At 41.2% G+C, this 22,065-nt stretch overlaps 1 protein-coding gene across 5 annotated transcripts in view; it reads right to left on the bottom strand.

Annotated features, from left to right (window-relative positions):
* The window catches only part of SEMA6A (semaphorin 6A), a 164,223-nt gene that overhangs the window by 44,228 nt on the left and 97,930 nt on the right, over window positions 1–22,065 (bottom strand). For all 5 annotated transcript variants that reach the window (XM_006134487.4, XM_006134489.4, XM_006134488.4 and 2 more), the window contains exons 7-15: window positions 20,746–20,836; window positions 17,593–17,712; window positions 16,005–16,093; window positions 14,894–15,111; window positions 10,798–10,929; window positions 4,527–4,682; window positions 2,296–2,472; window positions 1,530–1,670; window positions 1,329–1,409 (exon numbers count right to left, since the gene is read on the bottom strand). In XM_006134487.4, the coding sequence (XP_006134549.1) occupies window positions 1,329–1,409; window positions 1,530–1,670; window positions 2,296–2,472; window positions 4,527–4,682; window positions 10,798–10,929; window positions 14,894–15,111; window positions 16,005–16,093; window positions 17,593–17,712; window positions 20,746–20,836 (1,205 nt within the window). The remainder of the gene's footprint in view (window positions 1–1,328; window positions 1,410–1,529; window positions 1,671–2,295; window positions 2,473–4,526; window positions 4,683–10,797; window positions 10,930–14,893; window positions 15,112–16,004; window positions 16,094–17,592; window positions 17,713–20,745; window positions 20,837–22,065) is intronic.

The raw sequence follows: 22,065 nt of genomic DNA, 5'->3' as shown, positions 1-22,065 counted from the left end.
TCATAGGCCTCAGCGGAAAGAAGTCATACCCTCTAAAATGAAATAAAGATACAGAGAGAAACTGGTCATTTCTTTATTACGCTACTGGGAAACTTGCAAAATGCAAGCAGAGACAAATGGAGTTATTTTCACCTCTTAATGGTTTCTTTTGGGTGCAGAAGATGTGTTGACATATTTTTCTGCAAAATCTACGACCTCTTGTATTGTTAAATCAGGCAAACAGATACATATCTTTATGAAAAATGGGAGAACATCTGCGAATAAAGTGATAAGTCTAAAACAAACAATGAAGCGATCAGCAAGCAATTATGATTCTATCTCAGCTTGCTTGTACTCTGCAGACGGTGCACTGATATTTTGACAAGAAAAATACATTAAACCAGTATGTAGGTACTGAGCCTAGGAACTATGATAATAAATACTACAGAAATTTCATAGATGCAGAGATAAATGTCAACACTATATCCTTTAATACTATTCTACCAAATGGCTGTCTGAGGCACAATTCACATTGTTGTAATGAAGAGAATACATCAGGACACTTATAGTTAACACAAATCCACAGAGAATCTTTAAAAAATCATTGTAAAGTAATATATATAAAAATAACAGTAGTTATGTATTTATTGAAGACCTTATAAGGAAGCAACTAAGCAAGGCTGTCAGCAGGAATACAGTGGGTATCTAATTATCAACAATACACCTGTACTCAGAACCTGAAGTACAGCCAAGGCTTAAAGTGAGCAAGACTGTGGTGTGTCAGATCTGGCCAAAATATCAGGTGGGTCTGTTGCCTGCAATGAGGCATTTATAAATGTATTTAAACAAGCTTTTAGAGTCCCAAAGTGTTGTCATGAAGTACTAAAATTCCACTGTTAAGCATGAGAGACCCACCAATTCCTTCAGTGTACTTTAGTGCTCTGTGATTCATCTTAGTAAATTAGGAAGTCTGGTTTCATTTTTGGTGGTCAAACTGCTTCAGTAATTTAATTTGGAATTTTGTCTCTTTTAATCAACTATGATGACACCAGTGTGGTCCTGACGTGCTCACTCAGCTCTCCCTCTTTGAGCAATGCATGGGATTTACTATGTATCTGTCTTCTCTTCTTTACCTAAGGGTAAATAAGCAGTGGAGAGTTTGCATCAAATTATTCTCTGGAATTCCATAGAATGCAAATGGGATGAAAACAAACATTTTTCACATTCTTTTTCCCAAGAGCTCCTGCTGGATTTTTTTGAACACTTGTGTCCAAAAATAATATCTGATTAGCATAATTGCAAAAGCAGCTAATTTTTACTTTGTGTATCTGAAGTCAGTGGTTACTTACTTTACACCAGCTAGCAGCTGTGTGCACACCCCACCTTCCTTCACCCAGCCACAGTATGGGTCTCTGGAGGCTATACAGGCCCTTAAGAAAGAAAAGATCATGAAGTATTCTGGAATTTTTTCTTCTTCAGATCTCTAATGCACATTATGGCATGCAAAAGGGTTTGAAATGTGGAGAGAAACCCTATCACAAAACACTTACTTTTTGCACTTGCCATGACGCTCACATCGTCCCAGGGGAATCTTTATCACACAGGTAGAGAATGCTACATATAGAGAACTGCTTTGTTTGTCAAGCTGCATTCCCATAATCCTCTTGTCTTCTACTCCATCATAGCTGCATCTGATTTGATAGAATAGGATAATGTTATAAATGGGTTTTCTAGGCAAATTTAATTATGGCATAATGACTTTTTAATTTGAGTGAGTTACAGAAGGGAGAAATGATCAGGCCAGGGGAAAAGAATACAGGAGATCCATTGAAGTCATGTTACTAAGGTATACAAACAACTATTAAAATGGATATATACAAGGGGGAGTTCTCAGCAAGGAAGACTCCATATGGCCCGTTTTGAATTCACTTCCCTCCTTAACCTTTATGATAGGCTGCAAAACTATTCTTTTTATATTTGATGAGCGCTGAAGGTTGCAAGGTCTTATTTTGTGTGTGGGTTTTTGAAGGAAATCAGCATTTTGAGGGTGGAGAGTTCATTTTTGTTGATTAGCTACTGCTCTGTTTGTCTTTGTTGGACTGTATTGTCAGGGATGCTTAAGAGCTGCCTGTTATGGGCAATTGTCTATATGTGTTGAAACTAAGATAAATGAAAATCAGAGAGAAGTAAACACAAAAGAAACATTCAAAATGACTCTCCAGTGGCCATTCCTTTTTTCTTGAGACTACCTTCACCATGAAAATTCAGATGTGTCAATGCTGCCCTGTAAATGAGTACAAAGAACCAGATACGCACTTTTCAGGATTGTAAATGTTCATCTCCTCCAGGAAAAGGCTATCATTTAGGAAACCGCTGTTTCCTGTCCGGGCCAAGAACTTCAATATGATTCCTTTCTCTGAGCCCAGGAAAACCACTGTTTGATTCTGATGTGGCCCAGCAGCAGTGTCTACTGCAATCTTGGTCAGACGGTATCTAGCAGGACAACATAGCATCTGTCATTACTTGAGTTAGTCTATCATTTATGTTATCACTTTTTCCATTTCAAATAATAGTTCATAGCTTTCTAGTAATTATATAAGAAATAGAAGCTATTTTTTTTCAGTGAGACTGACCTTATAAGTTCACACACAGAGCTCTAGTTGGGCACCAAAAAGGTGCTGTTTTGTCTGTGAATATGTATGTTACACAGCTAGCAAAAGTGTTTGCAGCAGCAAAGCTCAAGCAGCCATCTGAAGAGGTGCATAAGTGTCTGAAACCACTTAACAATTACCTTTCTAATCAGAAGCAAAGTGCTAGTCTGATGACTTCTACGAGCAGGGAAAGAAAATTAGCACATGGAAATGTTTAAAATGTCATATTCTGTTATAAAAAGCAATAGTGATGGCATATCCATATTCATCTTTTAGATAGTAAAAGCTGTGTCAGCATAATACTGAAAAGCTGAAAGCTAAATCAGCTGAACTTATACTTCACCACATATGACCATACCACTACCATCAGATAGCCCAGGGATAGGACAACATCAGCTCATGATGAAAAACAGCTTTGTTGAAGCTGAACCTGAGCAAGACAAAGGTGATGCTAGTGGGTAGAAGAAAACCTTAGAGGAGTTTGTAGCCATTGTCTCCTTTAGTTGAAGGAACACACACACACAATTGATAAATTTGGTTCATAATTTAGGAGTGCACCTTGACTATTTGCTGGTGCACACAACAGTTTTCAGTCTTCTCTGGTAGGATGAGAAATACCAAAGACTCCAGTCCTTGGTTATACATTCCTTACATATACCTGCATCGCCTATATGTGGACAGTAGTATGGCAAAACTCCCAGCCATGAAGCCTCCAGCTCTGAGGAAACACCAGCTAATTCAAGCGTGTTGCAGTACATCTTCTCAACAACATTGTCTGCCACAAATAAATCAGATCTATCCTCCACTCCCTTCCCTGGCTTCCAATAGAATATTTAATCAAGGGCCAGGTTCCCAGTCTTTATCTTCAAAGCTGTCAATGGCCTGGGCCCGCAGTATCTAAAAGACCATCTAAAGCTTGATACATCGGGAATTTTCTACAATAAGGATAAAGCTCATCTATGTGCAAGACAATCTTTCTTGAGGCCAGTACGAGACTGTGGAATAAACTTTCACAGACCATCACAAACCTCATCACCTTCTTCTGCAAGTGCTAGGTGTCCTGTTTGACCTTATCTTCTCTAACAAACACAGAGCAACATGTACATTAAAAAAAACCCTCCTCCTTTAAACAAAACCCAACCCAAATTAAACACCACACTGCACACACAATTCTCCCCCATGGGAGAGAATGAGACCAAGAGAATAAACTGTATGAGGCAGATGTTAGTCACTTCACTTAATGTGCTACTCGAAGGTGCTTAGATATTATCATGATGAGAGCAGTTTAAGAACCTTTACAGGATAGAATAGAAATGTGTTTCCCAACAGGTGGGAGTGACAGATTCTGAGGATTGTTGATTTACGTGCCTTTGTATAAATCTCTGTATTATTATTTCTTTTCTTGTTGTCATAGAACAGATGGAGGTTATATTATTATTTCTTTTTTTACACTTGTGTAAACACTGAAACACAGCAGCACATATCCTGACAGACATCTTTGTATCCTGTGAACATATCCTGACAGGCATCTTTATATCCTGTGGATATATTCCCTGGCCATCTGTTGAACTTTACCCAAAGTTTTCTACAGAACTATTTCAAATACTGACCCATAAGCTAACATGCAGGGCAATGTTCCCTGCTCTCCATTTCCTCTGCAATCTGGTTTCAAGTGCATCTTGGCTGAAAAGTACTGAAAGCTTTTCCAGCCTTGAAAGCCACTCTGAGAGTTCCATAGCATCTATTCAGCACTGTCATCATTCATAGCTGGATTCATGCCCAGCACAGCAGAAATTATTATTAGAATTTCAAAATATTCCTAAGTCTAGTTCATTAACACATCCCAACAACATGCTAAGAGGGTGAGGAAAATCCATTTGGAAGTTAGTTATTTACCTGACCATCGTCCTCAGGAACCAGGGCCTGTTGACAATTGAAGGAACAGCCTCATCCATGAGAGGGTGTGTTTTGATGAAGTTTAGAGTATCATCTGGGAACTCATTGGAGGTTATGTACTTTTCTAATGACACAGAGCCAGCACAGCAACCTGGCCTAAAAAAACAACAACAAAAGGGCAGGGGAGTAGTGCTTATTTAGTGCCTGAAGGCACATCTTCTGAGTGAACTGCTTTTCTAAGCATCTGGCACTAGGCAAGATTGTGCCAAAGTTTCTGTGCTGAGCAACTCAGAATGCCACCAAATGAAGTACTGTTAGATTTCCTTTGGGCCCACTCAGACCTTAGTGAATGTTCAGGACCCTGTTCTGCTGTCTCAGGAATACTTAGATTTATTGCCACCCAAACAAGCAGATCATGAAGCTGAAAATACATGAGTCAGTAGTACATCCAGCCACATGGAGTTTATATAAATGTGCAGACTTATTTGGCAAGATCCTGTACAGGGACAAGGCACTCTGCTAGTTTTAACTGGCCCCACAACTGTAGTGCTTTCATATGGAATAAGTGCACTCCATTTAATTTTCAAGAGAAAAGTTGTTTTTTACAAGTGTGAAATAAGCTGTTCCAAATGGGGAAGGGGGGAACTAGCATCAATATGAACACCTTATTTACTGTGATTTCACTTTGTTTCTGACAAATATAAGAACCCCAGCTTGGCAATATCCTGAGCAAATCTCACTGAATTAAGATCAACTTTAATGAATGAAGTTAAACTTTTTTGAATTAGGTTTTAGTATCTTTGGGGTCCATTGTATTACAACTGCATCTTTTTACATGTTACTGTAGGATTGTGTGTAATTTTTCTAGGGACTTGACTCATGTAAATGTTAGGAACTCCAATAAGTTTGGGAGAATATGTGTGAAGTGTGTATCCTAGGAGGTAGTTGGGAGGCCTTTGACAGCAATGTCCTAGCAAACAGCCATTGTCTCCTAACTAAGTACTCCAGATCAAAGATCCCTGTATAAAGGATGAACTCATCTTTTCATATGACTATGCTTGTTCTGAGCTGAATCTGTGATCTACAAATATATAAGCATGGCCATTCTGGGTAAGACCAAAGATCCAACTAGCCCAGTACCCTGTATTCCAAAAACAGCCAATGCCAGACGCCCCAGAGGGAATGAACAAAACAGATAATCATTGAGCAATCCATCCCCTGTCATGCATTCCCAGCCTCTTCTAAAAAAGGCTAAGATCACCATCCCTGACCATTGTGGCTAATAGACATCAATAGACTTATTCTCCATGAATTTCTCTAGTTGTTTTTTTAACCTTGTTATAGTCTTGGTCTTCATAGCCTCCCAATTTCAATATATCTTTTTTGAGCTGGGATGACCACATCTGCATCTAAAACCACAAGAAAACCTCTGGGGTGGGGGCACGAAGCACTGCTTCTCCTGGACCTCATCTGAAGGTCAGGATGAAATCTGGTAAACTTATTAGCATAAGTGTAGGTTCATTTATTGTTCTAGTATGTGTCCTTTGTAGTGCTTTGTCCTTAAGAATAAAAGAGGCCTGCATAGGCAGGGCTGGGCAATTACACTTCAAGGGCACTTAAATTTAAATGGCTGCCGCGCTCTGCTGACCAGCTGCTGATCAGCTGTTTGTCGGCAATCGGGCAGTCTGGATGCGCCGCAGTCGACAAGGAAGCCTTTGTTGACGGGCACAGGTATGCCTCATAAAACCAGGTTTACCTGCGCCGATCAACAAAGGCTTCTGTGTGAACTGTGGCGCGTCCAGACTGCCCCGATCTGCTGACAAACAGCTGATCATCAGCTGGTCGGCAGAGTGCGGCAGCCATTTAAATTTAAATGAAGGCACGATTATTTAAATTGTGGCTTCATTTCCCTCTGCCGATCAGCCTAATTTACATGGCTCTGTCGACGGATCCATGTAGTTTAGACACATCCCAAGAGGAGAAGTAAGCAGGCCTGTTGAGGCAGACTGTTTTCCTGGGAAAATCACTGTATAGTCAGAGAACTGGACAGCATGAAGATACCTTGGTCTGGAAAGAGGGAGGGCTCCACCCAAGTGAGGTAACTGTGAGGGAGCTGGAAACCTGAGAGTGCGGGCCCTTGATGCGCCATAGAGATGAATACAGGTGTAGTTGCCTGAACAGTGACATCCAATACTGTTGGCATGAATGAATTTGCCCAGCAGTTAGACTGAGATGCAGTCTGAGTGTTCTTGGATAATTGCAATGCAAACTTGCTCATCTTATTCCTGAAAAGTCCTCTTGTCCCCTAAGATAATCTCACATTTTAGCCTGACCAGAGCAATCAGGGCAGGTCTACGCTGCAGAGAAGATCAACCCTCTGGAGGTTGATTTTATAGCGTTCGATTTAGTGGGTCTAATGTAGACCCATAAATCAAATGCTCAGGGCAGCCCCTGATGGCGTCTGGTACTCCTTCTTCTGCAAGGAGCAATGGAAGCTGGAGGGAATGTATGCTCCCGTTGGCCTCCCATAGTGTGGAGCCATCAAGCTCAGCTTAAGGTAAGCCAAATCCAGCTGCAGCATAGCAAAATCAGGTTTTTTTCATCACTACTTCCTGCAATGAACTGCTCAGCCTCTTCCTCTTTCCACTTAATTCTTCAGCTGCTGTACGATGGGACAACAAAAGAGTAAAAGTCCCCTCAACTCTTTATGAACATATATGAATAGCTCCATGGAAGTCAGTTGCATTAGACCCATTTTCACTATGACACTAGCCCTACATAGTATATAGTCTCCAGATTTAGGTAACTTTTCAAATAAGGGTCCTAAAATTGAAACCTTATTTAAGCACTTAAATAGAAGTGACCTTATTTTTTAGAGAAGCCTAGTGCCCCCAGCTCTCATGGACTTCAATGTGACTTAGAATTAATCAATAGTGCTAAATATCAGTTGCAGAGGCCAAATATCTGAATTCGTTCTGCCAGTTCATCCCTTGGCAGAGGTCATGTTGTTTGGCATTGGCTCAAAAGAAGCATTAAAATATTAATGCTTGACATATTTGTTTGGTAAATACTGGCTCAGCCTCAATTCTTGTGATGCAGCTTTATCTGCTGTGTGACCCCACATAACCACTGAAATGGATGTTCACTTATAAAATCTAACAGTGGTGCACCTCTCCGCAATATCCTTTATATGAACGAACACTTCAAATAAATGAACTTAGAGTGCTTGTGCTGCATTGAACCAAAGAGGCAGCTTAGTATGTTAATGTGCAATGGCTGGCAATACAAAGATGCCCTGTGGTAACAAAATCTTCACTGTCTACTCCTGTGAGTAGATAGTATCATGAAGGCTAGCTAAGCTAATGGATAGAGGGGGAGGGGAACATAGGTACTGAGACACTATGGTGAAGAGATCGCAAGATCATCTCATTTGAAGAAGTGGGTTTTTGCCCACGAAAGCTCATGATTCTCTCTCTATATATCTAAGGTTAGTCTCTAAGGTACCAGAGGGACTACTCATTGTAACACAACTACCCATCTGAGACTTTAATGATCTTGCAGAGTCATTCAAGCTTCCTATCCAGGGAAAAACTTACAAATCAAGTTGAAGATAGAAAATCTCAGTCCTAGTAATAAAAGCAAAATGGTAAGTTCAGTGAGGGTATGTCTACACTACAAAGTTAATTCGAACTAATGGACGTTAGTTCGAATTAACTTTGATAGGCGCTACACTAGCGCTCTGCTAGTTCGAACTTAATTCGAACTAGCGGAGCGCTTAGTTCGAACTAGGTAAACCTCATTGTACGAGGACTAAACCTAGTTCGAACTTACTAGTTCGAATTAAGGGGTGTGTAGCCCCTTAATTCGAACTAGTGGGAGGCTAGCCCTCCCCAGCTTTCCCTGGTGGCCACTCTGGCCAACACCAGGGAAACTCTATTGCCCCCCTCCCGGCCCCGGCTCCCTTAAAGGGGCACAGGCTGGCTACGGTGCCCGTGCCAGGTGCAAGCCTGCCAGCACCCAGCCAGCAGACTCTGCACCTGGCACGGATCGAGCCAGCCACCCGATGCCCCCCAGCCCTCCCCCTCTTCCCAGGACCAGGCTCGCGGCTCCCGGGAGCTTGCCCAGGACCGCAAGAGGCGGGCACCCGCCTGGGCTAGTGCAGACATCGTGGACCTCGTCCACGACCTCCGCACTAGGCACAGGAAAGCGGCCGTCTAGGGCAGGAGAGCTGCCAGCCTGGCCACCCAGGAGCAGGTTTGCATGAAAATCAAAGTGGTCCACTGAGACCCCCGACCCTGAGCCCTGAGCTTAGAATGGCCGTACTGGGTCAGACCAAAGGTCCATCTAGCCCAGTAGCCTGTCTGCCGACAGCAGCCAACCCTAGGGCCCTGGAGTGGATGGACCAAAGACAGTGACCAAGCCATTTGTCTCGTGCCATCCCTCTCCAGCCTTCCACAAACTTCGGGCAGGGACACCACTCCTACTCCCTGGCTAATACCACTCCATGGACCCAACCTCCATGACTTGATCTCACTTCTCTTTAAACTCTGTTCTAATTCTAGCCTTCACAGCCTCCTGCAGCAAGGAGTTCCACAGGTTGACTCTTTGCTTTGTGAAGAAGAACTTTCTGTTATTAGTTTGAAGCTTGCTACCCATTCCTTTCCTTTGGTGTCCTTTAATCCTTCTATTATGGGAACTAATGAAGAACTTTTCTGTATGTACCCTCTCCACCCCACTCATGTTTTTATAGACCTCTATCATATCCCCCCTCCATCTACTCTTTTCTAAGCTGAAAAGTCCCAGTCTCTTTAGCCTCTCTTCATATGGGACCTGTTCCAAACCCTTGATCATTTTAGTTGCCCTCCCCTCTCCCACCCTCTCTCTTCCCCTCTCCCACCTCCTTTTCCCAGTCTCCCCCAGTTTTGTTCAATAAAGAGAAATTCTATTTTTGAACACAATTGTCCTTTATTTTGTACATCAGGAAGGGGGGGGGGTTAGGGGGGGGTAAGTGGAAGGAGGTGAGGGAGGAATGGGGTATGAGCCCCCGATGGGGAGGACTGGGCTGGCTCTGCGGGCTTCTGGGGGTGGAAGCTCTCCTGCAGCCCCCCAATTGCCCCCTCTTCCCAGATGGCAGCCTGCGATAAGTGCAGCCGGTCTGATGGCCGAGTGCTGTGATGCGCCCAGTGTGGGTACTCTGGGCACTCCAAGCCAGGATTGCTTTGCAAGCGGGGAACCCTGAGAACTGTCTGTCCGGGGTGGGGGTTGGATCCCTTTAAGCACCTAGGCTAGCTGAGACAGCAGCTCCACGCTCTAAGTCCTCATCTGATGCCCTGCCGGCACTGCTTCCAGCCATCCTTAACCCTGGTTCAGGGTCCACTCTGTGTGGACATGCTAGTTCGAATTAGCAAAATGCTAATTCGAACTAGTTTTTTAGTCTGGATGCGTTAGTTCGAATTAGCTTAGTTCGAATTAACTAATTCGAGCTAAGTTAGTTCGAATTAGCGCTGTAGTGTAGACATACCCTAAGTGTTTAAAACATAATGGGCCAAATTCAGACTTGGTGTAACTGGGTGCAACCCCCATGTAGGAGCAAATTAAATGATGACATTAACAGTGGTGGGGGAATGCCTTATGGATTTGGGGCCAGTGGTATAACTCTGTTGACATATATAGAATTATTCCAGATTTACAACAGTATACTATTAAATGGAATCTTGCCCTGAGCGTGACTGAGTGAGTCAAAAAATGGGTGTAGGCAGCAAGGTTATGTAACATGCACTGAACTGTTATTCATTTGGTCCACACAATGAGTGCAATGAACATTCTAAGGGAAGGGGACATATGGGAAGCAATGAATATGGGTAGTAAAGCAGATCCCCTATTTTATCTAACATTCTCTGGTTAGTTGCTTTTCCGTCTTCCCCCTTATTTCCTCATACTTGGCACATTAATTATATTTGTTATGTTCCCCTATGAATGGCAAATTGGTGCCATTCATTTCCTGACAATGTGTCACTTACACAGCCTTTAAGCAACCCCTGACTTTGACCTAATGGGTAAAATCCTGATCTGACTTATCCTGTATTAAAGCTGACTTCAACAGACTACTCCTGATTTATGTCACCATAACTTAGATCAGAATCAGACTGAATTCTTATTTCACTTAAAATATGCATTTCCCATTACATTTGTATTTCACATTGCTGCTCAAACTATCACACGTGTGTGCATCAACACACAATTCATTACTACACAGCATATCAATGCATACCTGGGTTTCGGCACTCGTTCATCAGGAACTGGGGTCCATGTAGAATCTGGAGACTTTTGTTCTTTGAATCTCCCAGTAAATACATTGGCAATGTCAAGCATGTCATAGGCACAAACTGCAGAGCCCGGGATGCTGCAACGTGACATTTCCCAGAAATTGTTACTCATTATGCAGTTATGCATAAAATTTTGACTGAAAAACATGCTTCATAGAAGTCTTTCTGTCACAGGCTAATCATTCCTGAACTTTCTAACCTCTGGGTATTGACAGTAAAAGTCTGCCCCATGGAAAAGTTTAAAAAAGTATCAATGGGTAGTCCATTCCTATCAGCACAACTTGCCTCAAAAGCCTCTATAGAAAGAATGAATTTCAGTAATCGTGAAGAGGGAAATGAATCTGGGAAATGATGCCTGCCATTGGTGATGTATGAAGCATCACAGGCTAGCCAATTTAGTGTCCAGCACTTTGAAAATCAAGTTCCTGTAATGTATAATACACTCTCAATATTGGATTCTCACAGTTCTTGCTGGGCCCCAAAAATATAATCTGGAGATAATTTGGAATTTGGAGCTGATGCATCTCTGTGCTGAAGGATCTCATTAAGCCTGAGAGTTGAACAGTACCACCCCATGCTTTCAGGTTCAGATCTCCATCAGGTTTTCCTATACATTTTTATTGACTTCCGACGCACAGTTAACTTCAACAACTGTAAAAAGTTTGCAGGGAATTAATACAACATTGCTTATAGCCACTAAACATTTTAATTAAAGCTTTCTGATTATTAGCATGTATCCGGCTAGTAACCATGTCCAAATATAATTACATCCTTACACAAACACTACCAGCAGGGTTTAGAGGTTCCTCTTGCTCAATGACTTAAGTTATGAATTATTCATTTATCTACTATTCATTTATCAGTTTACACATGAACTCTTGAATTTGTGTCTGACTTCTGCTGCTTGATTTTGATCAGATAAATACTGAGCACCAGTTGGCCAAGAGTTATAATCAGGCTTTTTAGCTAGTAGACTGTTACACACCACTGAAAATAACTTTGCACTTGGCCTTTGAAAGTGGGAAGAAAACTATGAGAGGGAACATACATTAATATGAAAAGAGTTTTCTAAAATTAATGAGAGTTTGTCATTTTAATTTCAAAATGCAACGTCCAAAGGTCAGCAAATGAAACAAATAGGGGACTCTCACTAGCTCTATTTGAAACAGAGGGAGTTGGATAGCTCTCTAAAGGCTGGGTTGTCTCATGGAAGTAGACAAAGTGCTAAGGTTATTAATGTGAGTTTACGTTCTGAAATATTTTAAAGAGAAAGAGCCAAGTTCATCTTGGGGTAACTTTGATGGAGCAACACCAGGATAAATTTGGTCCTTAGAGTCTAACTGAGGGATGCCTTGAGTATTTGGGGCTCAATCCTGAAAATAGAAGAGCAATCCCTGCAAGTGCTGAGTACCTTCAGTTCCCAGTGAAATCCCACTGGAGATGGAGGAGTTCAGCACTTTACTGAATTAAGCTCCTAACGAAGGGCCAAAAGCAATTTAACTGCAGGAGGTTTGGTATGGAGAACAAAAACACCTCCAGCGTGTAACTCTGCACTCCCTGCATAGTGAAGACATCCTGGTGGAGATGGATATGGGCAGGCCAAAGATCTGGCTATTGAGGTTCACAGCAGTGGGAGCCACTTAGCCACCTACTAGCACAGCGGGAGAACAGCAATCCATATCCAATATTTCCCATAACCCCAGTACCAGCTTGACCCAGACCCATCACCTATTTCTAGGCTGGGAGTGAGTACTCCTTTCCTACTTGCCCCTTCTAATTCCTGTGAACAAAGACATTTTACGAGACCCAGCTCAATGGATAAGAAATTAGCTATAGCTACTCCACGCACAGAACTGTTCTTGCAGTGTCTCCAGCCAGAATATACCACCCTTTTGCCCCTGCAAAAATGACTATGCCCACAGGAATAATGCTTTACATTTTACATGATGGTTGCTGGGGCTTAAAGTCTCATATAATATTTCCCAGAGCCCCACCCCCGGGGGGGGGGGGGGAGATTTGAATGTTGGGCTAGAGAGGGGAGCTCAGGGCTTCTGCCCTGAAGGGTGGCAAGTCTCCAGGCTTCAGCTACAGGGAGGTGGGTCTCAGGGCTCACGGTCATTGTGGTAGATACCTTAATGATTACCAACAGCACAGCATGGAAACCATTGGAAAACTTTCCATTTAGAGACAATTCTAATGACATACCTCACTCTCCAGGGCTTTCTTTTGATTTTTTAAATTGGTTATTGTTTTATTAAGGTGATTTCTATGAAATCAGGGTCATTTGCTCCTGTTGCTTTGTTTTTGTTTGAAGTCATGTCCTGCATTTGTGGCATAATTATTCCACAGCGACTACTCCAATTTTGTTGTCAGAAGCAGTAATTATACATCGGAGGCCTGCGTTTGCTCCCGTTCTAAATCAGTGGGAGTTTTGTCATTGACCTCAGAGGGGTCACCCTTTGACTATAAGTGGGAAATGTACAACCAGCGCAGATGAACTCCAGCAATAAAGTTCATGTTGCAACCCCAATGTCCCTTATAACAGGGAAAAAGAAACAGACCCCTGGGGCCCTGCAGCATATTTTCGTTAATTAGAACATTTTTTTAACTTTTCCTGAGACCTCAGTAATTAGATGCAGTTATGTGTTTTAATAACTTATGGAACAGCATGTTATAATATATACTGGTAACAAATGCTAAACAGATGCCTTTATATACTCAACTATAAAATGCAGGTGTTAGAACAATGGATCCCATTATTATTTATTTCTTGTGTTGTGGCAGTGCCCCTTTACAAGAACAGGTCTCTGTTGTGCCAGGTTCTGTACAAACACATAGGAAGACAGGTCTGTGCAGAGAGGGATTCTGCACCCATGAGATGGGAAGACCTCTTCTCACTTGGCCATGCCCCCTGCTTTCCTCTCACATTACAGAATTGTCTTTAACACAGCATCCTGGGGGTAGAGATGTTAAATTGCATTTAATCAACTAATGGACTAGTTGATGTAATTTCCGTCGATTAGTCGATAAGGGGGGAAACTGCGCTGCCAAGCTCTTAATACATTTAAAAGGCTGAAGTGCGGCGTCTGGGACCAGATGCGAGCCAGGACAGCTGATTCTTGGCTCGCGTCTGATCCCCCACTACGCCTTTGCCTCCTCTGCCTCTCGCAGAGACTGTGCTTTTAAGCCAATTGTCCCCAGCACCGATTCCTGCTTCCCACTCCACCGCTCACTGCCTCTGATAGAGGCAGCAAGGGTGGGGGGAAGTGATTAGTCAAGTCACTACTTGACTATTGGATAAGCATAGGCTTATCAGATAGTTGACTAGTTGCTAACATCCAGACCTGGGGGTTGCTGTTCCATTGACTTAGAAAGGGCTGGACATCAGGAAATGAGATCTGGAGTCTTCCAGATTCTCCCTTGCAAACTCATGGTGAGAGATACAGAAATTGACACAACATGAGGTTCTGTTAACTTCCACTAGTATCTTCTCCACACTTTGGAGCCATTTATTATGGGTGTGTTGGCAACTAGGTCAAGAACTGAAGAGCACAGCCATTCAAGAAGACAGACTGCAAGAAGCTAGCAGGAGTTGGTGGGGTGGGGTGGCAGACCAGGGACATGTGTATGGATATTAAGGGATCCGGGGTAACCAGGCTGGAACCCACACCTTCTTTTAGAGAGCTGGGAGAGTCCAATCATGCTCTGACAACAGAAAGAGCACAAAATTCTGCTAGCTGGACATTGCAGAGTTTCCTGTTCCTATGTAAAGTTATTGCATCATACAAGACAATGAACCTAATGCAGGTGCCCATGTAGCACATGATTTAAAGCTCACCTCAAACAAGTCATATAATTTAATAAACAGTAACAGAGTATTTAAAAATGGAAAATTAGTACCCACATGTACATGCTAAATAAAAAAATATATTTTAGTAGCTACTGCTTCTTGTTGTTTTAAAGTGTAAAAAGAAACTGCAATAAAAAGGCAAACACATGGTACATAGGAAGCATAAGCCAAAAGGCAATTGCACTGGTTACCTGTTATAGGGGGTGGAGAAGGTTGCCAAGACAATATCATGGCCATTGATATGGATAACATCTGTAACTGCCTGCAGTATGTTAAAATAGAAGTGTGAATCTCCAGGAACTGAGCAGTTCAGGCGAGCCTTGAGAAAGGAAGTCCACTGTTTTTCCAGAACTCTCTGAGATCCTCCCATATCATTCTTGCAAACCTGAGCCACTCGTGGGAAAACTACCTGCAGCGAAGGTAAGAAAAAAAAAGAGAAAATGAAATATGTCTTTGATCAGAGAAACTTTATTGGAAGCCTGCCTTAAAAAAATAAAAATGACACAGTGAGGTGCTTAATTTAATCCCATGTTTCCATAATCGGTGACAAACCAAAACAAAGGAAAATTCAGCTTTGGAAGAGTGTGCTATAAAAGATAAGGCTGTGGCATTTAATACCCAACCATAAATCCTCCCGCAGATCAGTTCTCAGCCCATATAAACTCATTTCCATACAGGCTGCTTAGCTTTCTATTTCCCCAAACAAAAGCACTTTATATTCACAATCCCTGCAACCCACGCTGCCAGCTTCTGGTTCTCATATCTTCGCCACTCAAAACTATGCAAACCTCACTGGGCTTGTATTCATATCCTGCACCTTTGTGACCCTGGTCAGCTTTTTTGTCTGCTTAGTCGGAAGCCTTTTGTGGAAATATAAAAAAATGTTATTCAGTAAGTGTTCGATTGTTCTTTACAATATAGCAAAGAACAAAATTCCTGCCTTGTTTACTTAATGCTCCTGATTCTCATCTCCTGAGTACAGCTGGCCTCTTTAAAGTAAAAATTTAACTACTACAATTTAATATGATGAATTAAGTGAATTTGCCATTTACTTTGCCGAGTTAGGAAAATAAAAGAGCTTCCCGCACATATTGCCACCATCATGTTGTGTATCCAGACACTGCAATCTTTCACTCCAACCAACCTTTTGGCCTGAGCAGCAGGATCCTCTCAAAACGATGACCTTGTCATTGTGATTTATGGTTCTCATTTCAAGGTCATTCCTAACAGCACTGGTCCTAGAGCAGGGTTTGGGTTTTTTTCCCCTGAATATTACAAAACAATTCAAGGCAATTTTCTTACCTTTCCCATACTGTTGTACTCCACTGCAATTTCCCGAAAGAAGAAGTAGATGTAGTCACCATAATCCACTGCCTGGACAAAGTAAGGTTCTGTAAACAAACAACACATTCTGATGAAGAGTACATTACATAATAGATATATTTTAAAAATGTGTGTCTGTCTGTCTGTTTGTGAGTCTGCTTGTTGAAGAACTCCTCCTAAATGATAGGAACTAGGACCACCAAATTTGGGATGCAGCTTCCTCTTATCCCATCATAAAACCTTGTCAGGGTTTGGTTGTGCCAGGACAATGAGATGTGCCTGGAATTTGATTGTTTCTCATAAAATGGAAAGGAAGGGATCTGATAGGAGGGAATGAACACAGAGGGGCTACTAGCCTGGCAGCAGCTGACACCTCAGCCTGCCTTCGGGAGCAGCTGCCAGCCCCCATTGTTCCTGGGCTAGGCAGTGCCAGTGGGAGGCCTATGCGGCCCTCCCCACCTCCAGGTCAACCTCCCTACTCTGGGATGTCCTGGGGAGAAACCAACAGCCAGGGCACATGGCTCTACTCTCCTCCTGGACAATGCACATTATGTGTCTACCCAAAGCACACAATGCATATAATTTCCTTTAGTTTTGCAGAGGGGGTAGAGCTCAGTTTTCAAACCTTTCACCCAGAAAATGGCTTATCACATAGGAAACAATGAATTTTGACTGGAGGCAGTGGCTGAAGGCAATGCAGTGGAGAACCAATGAAAAGCAGTTATGCACTTGCATGCATGCCAATGAAATGACCTCTCCCTGTGGATTTCTGCAGGAGAATAGGGAAAGGTGAGGATGGTGACAGTTTCAAATATGGGCATAGCTAGCTAGTGCAAGGGTAGATCCTTATGGCCAAAATCTCCTGTGTGGAGAGAACAACAAAACATGCAACCGATATTCCCCAGACTTAGCAATAGCAGTAGTACATATGGCTCTCTCTCTCTCTCACACACACACACACACACACACAGGTTTCTTCTGCATTTTCGCATGCAAGCCAAGCCCTTATACCTCAGCTTGTCTCACTACCATTAACGATGCCTTTGTGAGGTGAAGCAATAACTCTCTTAACAAAGAGGGTATTTAGAAATTGCCTAATTCAGCAGCAAAGCCATACATTACCTAAATACTACTACAAAAATAAGGCTTTGTGTAAGAATTGTATTTATACTGATCAACCGTAGTGTTGCAGAACAAATTATATCTCATAAAAGCCTAATTATTACCTACCACAATCCTAGGAAAGGAGTTGGTTTAGGCACAGCCCAAGAACCTTTGTCTCCTCTCCCAGCTCTGAAAATTCCATCTTTTTTACACAATAGCTATAAAATGAAAGATTCAGGCTTGGAAATGTAGTTTGCTGTGATGGCACTTGTAGTTTCTTTCAGTATCCAGTAACTGGTAGGGGAAGTGGGGGGACAATGTAAGTAAATCAGTGTAGTAAAAGATGTAATTTAGTTTCTTCTATCCGATGGAAAGCATTGCTGAAATGAAACTGTGGCAAGGTCTGTCAGCGATACAAGACTCTAATCAGAGATACTACTCCTTTTTTTTCTTAACTACTCACCTTTTAACCATTTTGAGTCGTGTTTGACTGTCCTCAGGGTTGGGCTGTCTCCAAGGCTCCGGTAAATTACTGCATCTATTGCAAGGAAGTCAGTCACTGTGGCAGAATATAGCTTTCCCTCTTGCAGAGTAGGAAGGAAAAAGAAAAAATAGGACGGGGGGGGGGGGGGAGAAATATAATTATTTGCCTTCATCAATCATATGAGATGGGACAAATGAAATCATCTCAATCTCTTGGGAATGAAAATTCTCAGTGGATAACTGGAATCACAGGCATACTGAAATATTCATTTTTAAAATGAAATGGCAATTTTTAGAAGGGTGCACTGCAAAAAAGGGTATTCCTAGAAAATGTCCTGTTTACTAGATCACATAAATTGAGACTGAAATGTCCTGCCCGGCTTCATTGTTGACTCCATTACCACAATACCTTAGGTAATCTAATGTGACTGGAATAGTGGCAGGAAAAGATGGGGCTGTTATCCACAGATCCCAGCAAAATAAATGGATACGAGGGAGACCAAGAGACTAGTTTTTCACAAGTTTGTCAAACTAGATACTTCTAGAGAGCCTTTTTCCTTGATTTTGTCATGCTAGCTAATTGACACTTATTTCCTTTTTTCTTTTTGGTCTTTCATGTGTAAAAAACTCCCTTCCTTTAAGGTCTCATCTGAAAAAACACTAATGTAGGGGATGAAGGCTCCCTATCCTTTTGGGCATCCGATCTATGCGTAGGCATGTTTACCTCTTAAGGAGCATAGGAGGAGGAGAGCTGAGAATGGGCACAGAAAGGACAAGAGATGAGGCAAAACATAACAAGTTAAACAGGAACTCTAACAAAGTTTAATTTGATAGCAACTGCAAAATCTGCTCCTAGTACTGTAGGGTTATTTTAGGTTATAAGAAATGTCTTTCATCCATGATAATTTATAGTAGCACAAAGAATAGAACATTATGCAGCTCCAGTAACTCAAGTCTTTGTCGTGTTTAAATGAAGTAGGTATGAGCTGCACTACTCATTGGGATCTACACTGGTATTAGGCTAGAACTTATATGACAAAATGGGTGTTCCCTTGTTCAGAGATTTCTCAGCCCTTTTGTCCTACCTCTGATAATTTCCAACTAACAGAAACAGACAGCATTTCATGTTCTCTCAAGATTTAAAAAAAAACCAACAGATTAAATCTTTTCATTTAGAGGGCAGTAATCTAACTTCTGCACCACACAACAAATATCAGATTTTGGCTGTTTAAAAACAGGTCCACTTTCTTAGGCAAAAATAAATGTTTTAAAAGCAGACACTAAAAGGCTGAACTTTTCAACTGTGGATGTTAAAGCTTAACACTAATACTTGCCTCATCCCAATAGGTCTTGTGACCAATCACGCTTCACACACACTAGCTACAATAGCTGCACAAAGGATCTTATACACATAAGAATATCCTGCAGATAAATCAGGTGGGCTAGCTCCCTAAGATGCTGACTACAACAAAAGGTTTTCCTAGGGGATCAGACTTTATAATCCATCAACCACAGAATCTTTTTACTAAAGCTAGGTGAGTTTACTTGATCTATTCTGTAACGATTTATTTGACAAACTTTACATCTTGTACTGAGAGGCATTCAGATACACAGAACCTCATTATTCAATTATCTATTTTTTGTGATAACGTGCACTGTATCTTACTCCTAGGAACCAGTTTAAGTGTACTGTAAGAATGTGTGACATGCACCCATGACGTGGGAATGGTGCCTAATTTACTTCACCTGCTTATCTAATACACTTATATTAGTGGATGCTATTTCTTTAAAACCCTCTTCCTCAGAAGCATTAAACTTATTCTGGAGTAAAAAGAGAAGTCAGAAAAAAAAAAAAAGGCCACTCTCCAACTTCTAGAAAAATCTCTCTAATTCTCTAGAAAAATCTCTCTAATTTTCTCCTTACTATAATTAATGAATTATTCCTTAGTATTTTTAAATTAGATGGCACTATTAATACTATGCTAAGTGAGGGCATGCTGCATCTTCCTAGAGAATCTCATATTTGTAAAAGACAGCATGTCAATTCAGACACTGTAGATGATACTATGTCTTCTTGGTTACAGCAATGACCTCCATTTAGTGGCTGATCTGCTTATGAACTGCTGCGTTCTCAAGTGAATTTCTAACTTCTTTTTGAGTAAGTATCTAATCACCATTTTCTATGTAACAGCAAGATACTTGCTCAAAAAGAGTATTAATGTTTTCCTATGTGGCTAGCATAATTTACCATCTATGTTACAGCCAAACCAAAGATGTGTTCACCAAGGTTCTTACTAACACAAGTGCAATAATTAAACAATATAATCAGAAATATGTAAAAGTGGAGAAGTACTAAAATATCATTGTATAATCATTGGCTTAAATTAACCCCATTAATATGCACTCACATTTTAAATTACTGTGAAAAACACTAGTTAACTGCATTCTGTTACATGCAGCATAAATCATTATTAAACCAACAGATTTCTCGCCTTCCCCTGCCACAGCTGGGAGTGATCTGTCAAGATGTTTCTACTTTAAAAAAAACACAGCACTTCTGCTTTCTTTGTTGATGCAGAGAGGAGTGCATTCACAGATATTTTTAAACATCTCTGAACTGACCTTCCTTATGAAAGATACCTTAATTTTAACCAAATATAGGGTCATAGCCTGTTCCTGCTAAAGTCAATATGAGTTTTGTCCTTTGCTTTCATAGAAGCAGAACAGGGTCAGGATTTCTGTCTCACACTGATCTGGCATTCTTTTATCTCACTTCTATCAGCATGGATCCAGTAAACATGAATCAGAAAACATGCTGTAAACAATGTTGTTTATAGTATTGAAGTTAATCCTGCAGCTTGAGAAGTTTCCTGCACTAATGATACCTCATGGCCCCTATTTTGAGTCTTTATTCACTTACTGTGCCACATTTTAAATGAGACCTGAGGAAGCTGTGCAAGCTAGAAAGCTTGTCTCTCTCCCTAATAGAAGTTAGTCTAATAAAAGATATTACCTCACCCATCTTGTCTCTCACATTTTAAATGTGTCATTTTATGGGGATGGATACTGTATCATAGGAAGCAGGACCTGCAAGAAGGGAAGGAGTGAGATAGTCTCATTTTTCTTTATTTACCTGCAAACAATGCAACATTGGCATGTTTTGCATCATAGGGGCACCTGGCCATTCCACTGAACTCATCTCCTAGGAAATCCAATGTATCCATCTGAAAGAAAAAAAAAAAAAAAAAAAGGAATGTATTCAGAAAAGAAACCAAGACAAAACCTATGCACTATTCATGTCAGGCAGAGAAGAAGGTCCTTTTTTGTAGCAGCGGTTCTGCTCAGAGTTAAGAACAATGCAAAATAATAACATTACAAAAAATCAATCTAGGAAAGAGCATCCAATAAGTCACACATCTTTAAAGCTTCTTGTTCTCATCCCCACTACATTTTACAAAAGTCTTCAGCTGATATTTTATCTCTGCATAAGCTTCCTGTTGAAGTGTAATAGGTTATGCGATCTGTGGTTCTGGAAAATATGCAAATAGTATCCTCAAAATGATGCAACAGTAGTGCTATTATCCAGAGCAATAGCCTGCAACTCAGACAAATAGGAAGGAAAGCACAAGGTAATTTTGTATGTGTGCCTTTTGCCCCCCTTCTTAAACTGGGACACTATTTTGGGTAGTCAAAACTGTGCTATTCTCTTTCCTGAGTGCACTTTGGAAAGGTCGGCTTTCCAAGTGTTACTGCAATGATTGAGCTTATGGTATACAGAAACACTCTTACCATCAAGCAAGAATTAATCTGTGTGGTAGGGCTAGAATCTTAGACTTAAGTGTAACCCCTGGGAAATTAATTCACCATCAGGTACAGTAATTATACAAATAATCAGCTCAACCTTATGCACAAGTTCAAGAGGTTTTAGTAAACTACAGGGAAAGGTGCAGATCCCACATGTTTAAGATTAATATATTACAACTAGTAAGATTATCCAGCAATGTAGAGCTAGCTTAGCCTTTTATTTTATTTTTCAGTAATGCAAGGAACCTACAGGCCTGTTTTCTGTAAAGCATTGGCTTAAGAAAATTAAAGTAAAATAGGCCTATGATCCTTAGCATAGAAATATTGGACTGACAGTTATCCCAGATTTTGGGGAACCGGGAATAGCTTGCTCAAGAGAGGAAGCTGGTATATAACAATACCAGGCAACTGTAGGAACACTGAATACTGGGCCTGGTCTAACCACTAACTTGCTTGAGCAATGGTAATGCATATGATAAAGAGCTAAATGGCATTAATATGTTAACCTATAGGATACTTGCACCCAATATTATGAGGCTTAGTAAGTTAGATTTAAACATGGAAAGTTGGCATCAGAGTGAATATTTGTGATAGTACCCAGGTCCTTAAATAGACTAAGCCACCACGTTGCAGGGGCTAGCTTTCCATC

The sequence above is a fragment of the Pelodiscus sinensis genome, chromosome 6 (genome assembly GCF_052426305.1).
Source record: "Pelodiscus sinensis isolate ZL-2025 chromosome 6, ASM5242630v1, whole genome shotgun sequence".
NCBI classification, from domain to species: domain Eukaryota; kingdom Metazoa; phylum Chordata; order Testudines; family Trionychidae; genus Pelodiscus; species Pelodiscus sinensis.
This window is presented reverse-complemented; position numbering and strand designations above follow the sequence as displayed.